This window comes from Ceratosolen solmsi, unplaced genomic scaffold, assembly GCF_000503995.2.
Source record: "Ceratosolen solmsi marchali unplaced genomic scaffold, CerSol_1.0 scaffold14, whole genome shotgun sequence".
Lineage (NCBI taxonomy): Eukaryota > Metazoa > Arthropoda > Insecta > Hymenoptera > Agaonidae > Ceratosolen > Ceratosolen solmsi.
The window spans coordinates 6,045,431-6,058,176 of record NW_011948420.1 but is presented as its reverse complement, the minus strand read 5'-3'; the positions used below and the strand labels follow the sequence as shown (position 1 = coordinate 6,058,176).

Here is a 12,746-nt window from a genome sequence, read left to right as displayed (position 1 = left end):
CCCACCCAGGCTCGATTTATTTTTATCAAAAATATACTCAACTCTGCAAACGACGTTTCTTTTAAATTAATATTTCTTATGAAATTATATCTAGTGTCAATATACTGGCTATTTACTAGCAATAATATATTTATTCATAATATACATTGACTTACTTTTCCAAAACTAATATTATGTACGAAAATCTATTAATTGTATTTTAATTCTTACATAGGAATTCGAAAGTTTACAAGCATTTTATTTGAATAACAATTCTAACCATCTAACTGCTATATAATGAATCTGTAAATAATCCAGGTTAATTTAACATTAATTAGTTGTACAATGCACTGTGATAACGTAATAAGAAAAATTATTTCTAAAATTTTAAATATGTATCAAAAAAAAAAAAAAAAAAAAAAAAAAAAAAAAAAAATGCAACTTAAACTTTTATTAATATTTATGATTTTAACAAATAAAAAATTATAAATACATGAACATGAGTTTTACTTTCGTTTTCTTAATACAAAAAAATATTTTATTTTCGCTTTTTTAATATGTTTTTTTTTTTACGAAATTGATTAATTAAGCGTACTTTATATATACTATCACATCCGAATCAACACCGATACATTTTTCACCTTGCAAACTATCATTTGAACTATCATTTAAGATAAAATCGGATACGTGATTTGCATAATTATTTAAACAGCGTCGTATTACAAAAGCAGTTTATGGAATTATTATCAATCGATTTATATATTGTCAGTAGCAAGTTTCAGTAAAAGATTTTAAAATTTAAATCCTATAAAATTGTATTGCTCAAAGTACTGCTCGATCAATAATTTATCAATTATTGCAATAATTGCCAATTACTTGAAATATATAATATATAATTACCACTACAATTATCATTTCGAACTGCTAGAGTTGCATAAATATTTTGCATGATTTTCAGCTAAACACAAGAGGTATAATATTGAAACTTAAGTATAAAAACTGATATTATATAATATGTGTATATGTGAAAAGTCCTTGAATTTCATACACTACTAATTTCATTATAATATCATATTTGCTATTTAGTAAATTTATACTATTATACTATTATTAAAAGAATCAAAAAAAGAAAAAAAGAAGAAACAAAATATTAATAAATAAAATAATAATAATAATAAATTATAATACCGAAAGGATTGTTAAATTCGTGAAAATTAAAATTAAAAAAGCTTCACAATACGAAGATATTTACAGACATTTAACAATTAATTATAAATTGAATGTAAATGTTTCAATTAGCAGAATTAAAAGCTATTCCTGATATTCTTTTCAAAGAAAATTTGAAAGTTTAAAATTCAAGCAAAAAGTAAAAAAAAAGAAGAGAGAGAGAAAAATCGTCGAAAACGATAGAAAAATGACAACGAAGGATAAAAATAATGATTTGTCAAGTCAATTTTCCAATTATATGCATATAAAATTATTAGTTATTTCAAAATAATAGCTTTATGTTCAACCTAATCTTACGCCTATATTTTACTCAAATTTTAATTCATTTTATTTTATTCTTACATTTTAATGCATTTTATTAGTTAATTAAGATCACTTACTTCCAATACGCCCAAATCGCTTAACGCGCGAGGTACACGCAATTTCACGTATAAATCGCGTTAAAAAAAAAAAAAAAAAAAAAAAAAACCCGCATATCTCACGCAAATGACTCAAAGTCAGTGGTTCATTTAACGTCTTCTTGCACTATTAAATTTAAAAATTCCCAATTACAAAAAATATATCTACTTGGGCCCAATCCTCGGCTTAATACTCTCGACGGAATTTCTTTAAATTTGCCCTCGTTCCTTCCCTCTTCAACAATAAGTAACCTCCTCGAATCGCTAAGTCGTCGAAAAAAGAACAAACCTCCTCCCGTAGTGAGCATCGATAAACGCCGGGCGCATGCCCGTCTCGAACCGACTATTGGGCCGATATCAGCGCCCCCCTCCTCCTCCGCCCCCTCCGCCCCCGATCACGTCGCTCCGTCATCGTCAAACGATTCCAAGCGCTACCTAATCAGTTAGTTGGCCGCGAGATTCGGCGCTGCGAGGTTGTTCGATCGACTGTAGCAAAACTTATGGCCCGGCATCCACGACTCGTGTGTACTCACCCACTGTGCTCATCGCCTCTAGCATCCCCGGCGAAAATATGGGTCACAAGGAGTGCTGGTGATTTTAAAATGCGCGCCGAGCGACCGGACGGCTCGTGTCGATGCACTCCGCTTAACTTTAAGTAAGTCATTATGAGAATCGACAGTAGTGAGAAGCGAACATTAATTTCAATAAATGACATGTGCCACTCCAAATGCCATCGGCACATTTAGCCGATGATATTATTTTACGAACTTCCGTTAATATTTCATTTCTTTGATTTGCAATATCAGTGATTATCGGACGAGATGACTATGTTACTCCGTCATTAATGAAATCCGGAAAAATAACGATGTTTATCTGGATAAACGGTAGCGAGTAAACTAAAAGATTAGTGCCGAGATCGGTTTACCCGACTACTTGACAAACATAAGAAAGGGAGAAGCAAACGTGAAATGTTTACCCATTGTATCGTCTGAATTAATGTGTAAATAATGCCGACTAAAACTTCTTAATTCAAGAACGCTCGAATAAATAGTGGCAAGGTAAGTGGGAATGCGTGAGAGATCATTTATAGTCGATTCGTATAAAAGTGGCCGTTATTATGGAAATCCGTAGCACGCGGTGACGCTTTAAAGGGAAGTCACTTTTGCATATGCAGGCGCCTTGATGCGGCATTTCATTTCCGGTCACATCTAATTAATAAACGAAATATTCGAATATTGTCAAATTATTGAAGCCTGTATCCCACATATGGCTACACGAGCATTACAAATCTGATTTTTAATAGCGATTTATTATATTTGTGACGGAATAATGTTGATTTCATGTGGATGTAAGCGCGCGCGCGCACACGCACACATATGTACACACATATGTACACACACACACACACACATACATATATATATATATATATATATATATATATATATATATATATATATTTTTATTTTTTCTCTAAAATATTTGCAGTGTATGTAGTGTTTTTCGAAATATCGATGCCTTATAATGTTCAATTCTTCTAATACATTTTAACATTCATTCGATATCAAATTATATTTTCACACTAAATTCATAAAGAATTTTGAATTTCGTTAAGCTAACAACATTTTTATGCTTTTATGAATTGCTTAACTATGCGCGCGTCTCAATTCTTAACAACAACAATATCAAATTATAAGATTCTATGATGTTTTGTTAATTTCAATAAACGGAAAAAAATTGTAATTCATTCACTCATTCATATAGGTAGATATTAACATACATAATAATCGTTATAGTATATAGTTAAACAAACTGAAAGATTAATCATACGTAGGAGATTAAAGTTTTTACTTCTCAATTTTCGAAAACAAAAATCATTTAAATGAGATGAAAGAAGTCTTTTGCTGTATTACCACGGAGCACACATATGTATCTGGCACGCTGCAAAGTAATGTACAGACACGATAACAGCTGATAATAGAGACAAGAATAGTAAAGGCGATAAAAACGTTGTTTCAAAGAAATAACTCTCGCATAAAGATTCTGTAATTGAATCATTACATTTTATTATATTTTCGTTAAACGCTCGATAATCGATTGGTTTTATGTTCGGCTTTTTACATTTTTTCAAGTTTTTAAAGTTTTTTCTTATGCAATAATGAGCTATAAACAGTACACGCGAAGAAAAAAAAAAAAAAAAAAAAAAAAAAAAAGAAAAGAAAAAAAAATGAAAATTATAATGAATAGATAAGCATAATACATTTGATGCTTATATATCTCGCTAATACTTTCGTACAATTAAATGTGTTCGATATGATTTTAGTTTTAAGTTCGATAATCTATTTATTTTTATTAACTTATGAGTACGTTTTAATTAAAATTATAAATTAATTATCAATAGATAAAATTGATTTAACATTTATATATTTATTTGTCTATAATATATTTTATAATATATTTATATTTATAATAATAATAAATTAAATTATTTTATTGCTAAATCATAAAGAATAAGAAAATGCAATTCAAATCTTTAATGTTAGATATAGATGTTTATCGGATAAGTTTGCAAGGATAACAGTGCCGACTTCTTATCATAAATTTATAAATTTGTTGAAACACTGTCAGCATCATTTTCACTTCATTAGTGCCCCAGATATGTAAATTCCTATAACTTTTCTTCATCATCTTCATTTCTCTTAATTTAAATTTAAAATTGGCCGCAAAGCAAAATAAAATGAATTTATTTACTTTCAATTGTTTGAATAACCCTTTTTTACAGCATAATAATTAAAATACATTCTGTTTAAGTAACCAACTCATAAATTAAAATATTAAAATAATAATAATAATAATAATAATAATAATAATAATAATAATAATAAATAACAATAAATAATGAAAACTATTTAATTTTGAGAAACGTGTATCGACGACTTATTATTAACTAACGTAAAATAAAAAATTTGAAAAATTCAAATTAATTTGAAATCTAAATGAATAGTTGATATATTAATAAGAATTTTATTATAAAAACTTGGTACAATTCATTATTAAGCATAGAATACAAAAAATGAAATATTACATTACTCAATACTTAATCGGACTCGGGCATGATTTTAATCATTTTGATTAGTTTAATTTTCATCCTTTACAAGTATATAATAACGATACACTTACGATTCACTTTTACAATTTACGTACAGCAATCTCATGCAAATATATGAAGCAAATACATTGATTTAAATCATTTCTATTCAGATAGAATATTACGTATTGTTATATTAGAGAAGACACCCTAGCATATATTAACATTATATCGCTTCAAGTAAACCGCCACCTCATAATGATTTATCAATGATAATCAAATAGTAATTATTATTATTATTTAAGTTGAAATTTGAAATAATTTGTTTTTAATATAATTAACAGCATGTGCCAAGTTACAATGATACAAAATCATTAATAAGACTTTAAATTAGAAAATTATAAATAGAAGTCTCATAGTCAAAACAATGAGTTTCTTATTATCGTAAATTTATGTTTTACGAACCTTCGCGGATTATAAACTTATTAAATAAATGTCATAGTAAAAATTTATATTTTATATAAATATGTGAGTATTTCTATTATAAAGTATTATAGAATTGCATTGAATTATTTATTTTTTCGTCTAAGAAAAAATGCACATTCAATTGAAAAACATTAAAGTTATTGTAAAAGAACAAAAAAAAAAAAAAAAAAAAAAAAAAAAAAAAAAAACGTCTAATTTTATAAATATTAATAAGACTTCTCTCGTAATTAATATTTTATCAGAATATTAATCTTCGATATATGATTTATCTAAAAATTCAATATTAGTTTAGCTAATTAATGCTGAAATTAAAAGAATGTTTCAAAATTATGATAAATAATTGAATTCGGAAAAAATTTTTTTTTCTTTATATATATATATACTTTTTTTTTTTTTTTTTTTTTTTTTTTTTTTTTCTTGTTTCTGTTTTTAAATTTATGTAGCAACATTTGTTCATAGTGCATTGTAATCATTGTTATAAATGAGAAAAAGACACGTATTTTATAATTTGTCATTATAATTATGTGAAGCACGGTATATACTAGACAATATAGTATCATTCAATAACATTACTAAGAAAACTAAGAAAATTAATATATATTAGATAAGAATATTATTTAATTAGACGGCTATCTGCGTTTATTGGAGTATATACTGTGTCCGTTTAGCCTGACTTACGCGTCTTTACCATCAGCTGGACCAATTCATCAAAACATTTACCGACCACATATTATGAGAATTCAATTTTGTCTGTTTTTAAAGAATAGTTATTAAAGAATAGTTTAAGAAATTATGACATAGGTTAACGAACTCGCGACTACAACACAGAATTAGTTCTCTAAATGCTGACCGAATTCATGCGTCTTAAGCCCGAAGAAACGTACGCGTGTAGTGTTGAGCTGCACTATTTATATCTACTATTACATTCGATCTAAAGATTTCACTTTCAGCTTTCATACAATATAAAAAAAGTCTTATTGACGAATTTTATTTTATTTTATTTTATTTTATTTATTTATTTATTTTTTTTTTTTTTCCTCGCCCCTTATAATAATTTGTATAACTATTGCTTTTAAGCATTCTATATGTAGATTATTCTGTAGATTTCGACTGTTCTCTATAGTTTATTTAGAAAAATGTCACTTAAATCATTTGAAAATTAACGCTCATATTATCTTCAAAGCATTAGACACGGAAATAAGTTATTATTCTTTAAGCGATGTTGGAATCTGTCGAAGATTATTAAAAGACCAAAAATAATAATGAGTGTTGGTAAATGTTATTAAAAAAAATACCATAAATTATACTCATTACAAATTCTCTGAGCATTATTTTATGTAATATTTTTGTACTTGTCAAATTTATGTTGATAGAGCGTGTGTGCGCGCGCGCGCGCATATGCCGAAGTAGGGAAGTGTTCGTACAAAGTTGAGACTATTAGTCTGAAAAATTTTACCCTATTTTATAATTTTTGCTTTTATTAGAACTATTATTAAGATTATAAAATTTTATGTGTTTATAAATAATGAAAATTATCCTTTATCGTTATTAAAAATCATTATTGTAATACATTATGATTTTTTATTTATTATTTTTTACATCTAACAGCCATTTGTAGACGTTTAACACTTTTTCTTTATATACTATAGGAAACTATTGTAAAATCGTTATTTACCGTTCTTCAGTTTTGAGGAAAAGTTAACTTACATTATAAATTTTGTATAAATAAGTCGTAAGAAGTCGAATTTTACAAAATAGAATGATAGCCTTGCCATAAAATTACCCGAATACTCGTGGTTAAATTTTCCTATCATGGACTTGTCGTATCGTAATTGATTATTGATAATAAATGATGTTCTTACAGAGTTGAGTAAAAAATCATAAAATATGGCACCGTCACTTGAAAACGATGGCATTCGATAGTATCCTAAAATATTTATTCCATAAGCAAATAAACAATACCGTAAGCCCTCGAATTCCAAACAATAAAATGGCAGTTAAGCCGTAGGCTATAAACCTTAAGACCAAGTGTAGACATGATTTTATTATTTTGCTGTTCAGTCAACTAAACTAGCATACTAACGGACTCAATAATAAAATAAAGTTGATACGAAGGTATTATCATTGCAGGGCTTAAACGGCAACTTCATAGAGCGCGAAGTCTTGATAAACGAGCTGAGGTCAGCAGCGGAGCCACTGCGTGAGTCCTGTACGGACGAAGTCAGCGAGCGCATCGACGCCGTGGTAAATGAGGCTGTGCAGGCTTGGGAAAGTACAAAGTCAGAGTTGGGCGCTCTTTGTAACAAATATCAGCACGCAGTCAGTCTGTGGGAACGATATAAGGACTCTAGCGCCGCCGTCAAGGCCTGGGTCGACACACAAATGGGCACTGTCGCCAATCTGCCACCCGAAGAGGTCCTCAAGAAAGTTAAGGTTAGTACACTTTTGTTCTAATTATCTAATATTATGCATATGCACTTATGCGTGTTTTTCTTTTTTTTTTTTTTTTTTTTTTTTTTTTGTTTTGTTTTTATTTTATTTTATTTTATTTTTAATCGTATTGTAATATCTTTTTTCAATTGTATGGGTGAACAAAAAAAAAAACAAAAAAAAAAACAAAAAAAAAAAATACTGGAATGTAAGTAAAAGCCGTCCCAACTTATAGAGATAGAGCGAATATTCAATCAACTTTACTAAATTAAGTTTGATCTTTTTGCCACTATAAACTCAACGATATTAACTAAAGATTAATATCATTTCATATAACGTCAATGAGAGGAAAATAATTATTTTAAATAAATCTTTAAATTAGTAATATTATTGGATTGGATCTTCAGTTTCTGCTTCATAAAGCTAGAAATATAAACGAATATTTGTATGGATCGCCTGCATTTATCAATCATAATATGGATTTTTTTATCTATATATTTTATTATATAAATATAACGAAAAAAAGCTAAAAACGGCTATATAAAATTCTAAAGTAAACGAATTTCCATACTTTTAATATTTATCCATTATAGTTAGTTCATAATTATTTCATGTTTGTATTAATATTTACTCTTTATATTTGCTTTTTATCGTCTTGTATATTTATCATTATAAATAATTAAATATAAATTGAACATGTAAATGAAATTATAAGCATAATCACACATTTACGTGTCTTTATGGCTGTGATTTATCAATTTTCTTCATTCGATAATAAAACTAAATGCTAAATGTAATATATTTGAAAATATTAAAATATAAGTAACTAATAATCGCTTTATCGGTAATGTCATTTGAAATAAAATTGCGTTTTATTTTCGAGTTTCTTAATGCATTTGTGAAATTACAATTGTAAAAACAGAGGGTAATCGATGCAAAGCAAATAAACTACGTTCAACAAGATAAACAAGTGTTAATTTTAAAATAAGGATAATGAGAACGTAAAATAGTTTTTTTTTTTTAAACAGGTGCCCAAGAACTATTTACAATGTAAGATTCCCGAGAAACATAAAGCTATCTGTAATATAGTTTTCATGAATTATTTAAATAACTACAAGTAAATAAAAATCAATAAAAAAAAATCAGTAAAAAAAAGTCAATAAGTAAATAAAAATTAATATTCTACTTTTAAAACCATATAACATATATTATAAAATCTTGTAACAAATAAGTATCGAAATTTCATTAATAATAGTATTGAAATAAAAATTAAACGCCATTTAATGCGAATACGTAATAATTTTATCTGATTCGAATCTTTTTATGGTATAATTAAAGTCTTTTTCAAGCAAATGTTAAGATTCGTCACTCAGTGAAGTCGGTTGCTAATAATTATTATTTCAATTAAACCGAAAGTAATGGAAATTGTCGATTACTGATAAGTCGTGTTGTTGTGACGAACGAGCTAAAGTACTGTAACGAACGATGAGTGGTTTACCTGCCATAAGGTAAAATAAAGGTATGTTCAAGGTCACTGCACATACCCGTATCTCTTTGAAACGTATAAACAAGCATAAATCAAATTCTTATTTTTCTAAACGTTGCCCTTTAAACGCATTCAATCTTCTATAATATTAAAGCTGAGTAATTTCTCTATAAATATTTGTGAATAATTTGTGTCGTTATTCATTATTAATTTCAGTTATTGAACATTGTAAGATCGGTATAAGTATAACACAATATATCTAAGGATAATATTTTAAATGCTTGACGTATATTACTAATAGCAAAAATATTTGCCAAATATATGTAAGAAAGTACATTGTTGAAACTTGAGATACATTTGTAAATGAAAGCAGGCAAATTTATTATTATCTATTTTAAGATTTAACAATGAATCTAATTCTTTTTAAGATTACAAAAAGCTCAACATTATATAATTTTATCCATAAATTCTTGTGGTACCTTCTTGGATTTGTTAATGTGGAATAGTCTAAGCAAATTATCTTAGATCTACGTCTTTTACAATGAGACATAAAGATTACAAAATTACTCATTCTGCTCTTTAATATATAATATCAAATTCTTATGTTCAAATATTGCATTTATATAATGTTGTAGAAGACGTAACGTAGTATATTTTCCGAAGCAGTCGATATTAAATTAATTATAAATGTTTAAAGCAATGTTAAACGCAATACTATAATAAAATAATAGATAGAAAACATTTGGTATAATTATAAACCTTTCAAAACCGTCACATCAGAGAGACACATCAGCCTAATACTAAAAATTGAATTAAATATTAATTTATAATTCTGTGTAGAATGTTTATAATCTATAACACAAGTAAAGGGTGCATTTGAAATATTGTGATTATATTTATTTTTATCAAATTTATTTCTTATAATGTAAGAAAGCCTTTTATTTTATCATAATTTGAGTAATATAATAATGATATGTATTTATTTATAAAAATTCACAAATCACACCAAGCGTTTTCTAATATATTATGTAAAAATGATATGTTGAACGAACGAAATTACGAAATATAACAAAGGAAATAGCAAATAATTAAGGACCGTCATTTTTGTATAAATTGATGTGGTTGACCCCAAAATTTGCCAACAAGAATAACAAACTGACTAAAAATAATTCTTGCATAATCTATAAGGATCGTGCGTCCGTGATCTCACGAGAGTCGTTCTAAATCAGGTCCCCCGGTGCGTGGAATATCAGAGGTGCGCACATATATATAAAGCCGCCCACGTCACCGCCCTTGATTTTACGAAATGTATGGCTCTTTGCTAATGTATGCGTGTGTATTTGTATTGGTGTGGGTGAGAGATAGATGGATAGATAGATAGATGGATAGATAGATAGATAGATAGAGAGAGAGAGAGAGAGAGAGAGAGAGAGAGAGAGAGAGAGAGAGAGAGAGAGAGAGAGAGAGAGAGTGCGTGAGCTTATCTATATGAGTGGGGATGAGAGAGAAAGAGCATGAATTTATCTGTATGAGTGGGGATGAGAGAGTGAGATAGCGAGAGAGAGAGAGAGAGAGAGAGAGAGAGAGAGAGAGAGAACGTGAGCTTATCTCTGTGAGTGGGGATGAGAGAATGAGTGAGATAAAAGGTACAAGGCGCTTGCTCTGTACCACAAAAATCTAGTGACACGAGTTCTATGACTCCGGGTTAGAACGATACTGTGTGTTCACACTAGACGGATTTCGCTGACAAAAGATGACTGTCGGCGAAAAGGGAGTGTCATGTTCTCTTTCTTTTTCTCGCTGTCCTTTTTCTGCTCATCTGTGCTCTTGCTCTCGCTCCCTCTGCGTATGCTTTCTTACGCGAATCGATCCCCTCGGTTTTGCTGCTGTTACTGCTACTGCTACTGCCGCCGTCGCTGCTGCTGCTGCTGCTGCTGCTGCTGCTGTTGCTACTGCCGCTGCTACTATCGCTGCTGCTGCTGCTTCTTTTCTATGTGCGAACTGGAGACAGAAACAAAGAGAGCGGTGGAGAGAAAAGACGCTCTAGCGTTCCGTACCAGTATGGTCCAGGACGTTGCGATGATTAAGCTCAAACGATGTGATGTGTCGGGCTATTAAGGGTTAAACTGTTTTTTTATCCCGGAGAAACCATTTTTTTTTTTTTTCGAATATCCTATCTTTCATTTAATAATCCTCGACTTTACAGCTTTATCGAAACGACGTTATGTTCATTTCTGCGTCACGAAAATTCATGTATACTATATCGTGTGAAAAATGCTTTTGCACGATTATGAGAGTCTCATTTTTTACGGTTAAATGTCGTGTTTATCAATTGTGTAGTGTCAGTGGATGATATGAATTCGAGATAGTTTTTTTCCACGAGGATTATGTACACGTATATTATATTGCTGAAAGTAAAGCATATATCAAATATGCAAAGACTGAAATCTTTCGCTATAATCATCAATGAAATTTCTTAGAACAATGTATAAAAAATTCTAGAGCATAGAAATGGTCGAACGATACGTCCGTAATAAATATTACTTTTGTTACGTGAACTGTAAACTAACACAGAAACTGAATTCCTAGTCGACTGTATGAATGATTTGTATTGTATGCGTAGATACAATATTTATGTATTATTTTTTAAATAATCAGATCAGAAGACTGTGTAAATAACAGAAATGTAAAAATAATTTGATACGCTTGGAGCTGCTGCAACAACACCAAATATTTATCACCAAAGTCAAGTCAATTAATGCTATATATATATATATATATATAAATATATATATATATATATATATACATATATACATATATATATATATATATATATATATATTAAAGGAAAATAACAAACATTAGGAATATCAGTAGCGAGAATAAATATACAAACGCCGGCTCGCTCGTATACCATCTTTATACCTTGTGTATGTGCCTGGCGGCGAGTCAGTATAAACGCATTAATCCGTACATCAAAGTATAACTAAACGATGCCTGGCGTCGTAAAAATCGGACACCAAAGCCCATATATCCAAGAGACGCTGGGATTTTTTCGCTGTGTCACGGGGATTCAGCGACGTTATACCGCGCGCGCAACCGTAACCTAAAAATCAAACAGCTTTTGCAAGCACACGAGGCGAAGGGTTTTCTGCGGCCATGACGGTTCGTCGATTCGCTGCTGATCTATTTTAAAATCCCGCAAGAGAACACAAAGCAGAATTCGAGAGCCACGCACTACCAGTGTTTATTACAGGCTCGCGTCCACGTGCGGGAGCTTCTCCTTGAGAGCCGGTGAAAATTGATTGCCAGTGTCGATAACATTGAGCTAACTAGTATGTGTACACCGGAGGAGATTAGGGTGAGAAATAAGACTCCGATGACATTTGCATTCACCTCCCCAATCATGTTTAATCATGTCGTTCGACCATCGCCTATAAAGTACAAGTTCAAACTTCTATGTTGCTCGATGCAATATTTAGCAATATTTTCAGTGCGTTGTTCAAACATTCTTCCCATCAGTTTATTTCATTCCTACTGCACTAGTTTTTCTTAAGAATTAATTTTATTACTCGGATATAATTTGCTATATCGGCATAATATTAGCAAACAAAATAAAGCCTCTTAATTCATTAGAAATTCTTTATTT

The 12,746-nt window shown here is 29.4% G+C and overlaps 1 protein-coding gene across 1 annotated transcript in view; it reads left to right on the top strand.

Moving 5' to 3' along the window:
- Nucleotides 1–12,746, top strand: part of LOC105361167 (nesprin-1-like) — an 88,738-nt gene that overhangs the window by 59,639 nt on the left and 16,353 nt on the right. Inside the window, exon 42 of the mRNA XM_011498275.1 lies at nucleotides 7,309–7,611. Coding sequence (XP_011496577.1) covers nucleotides 7,309–7,611 — 303 coding nt within the window. The remainder of the gene's footprint in view (nucleotides 1–7,308; nucleotides 7,612–12,746) is intronic.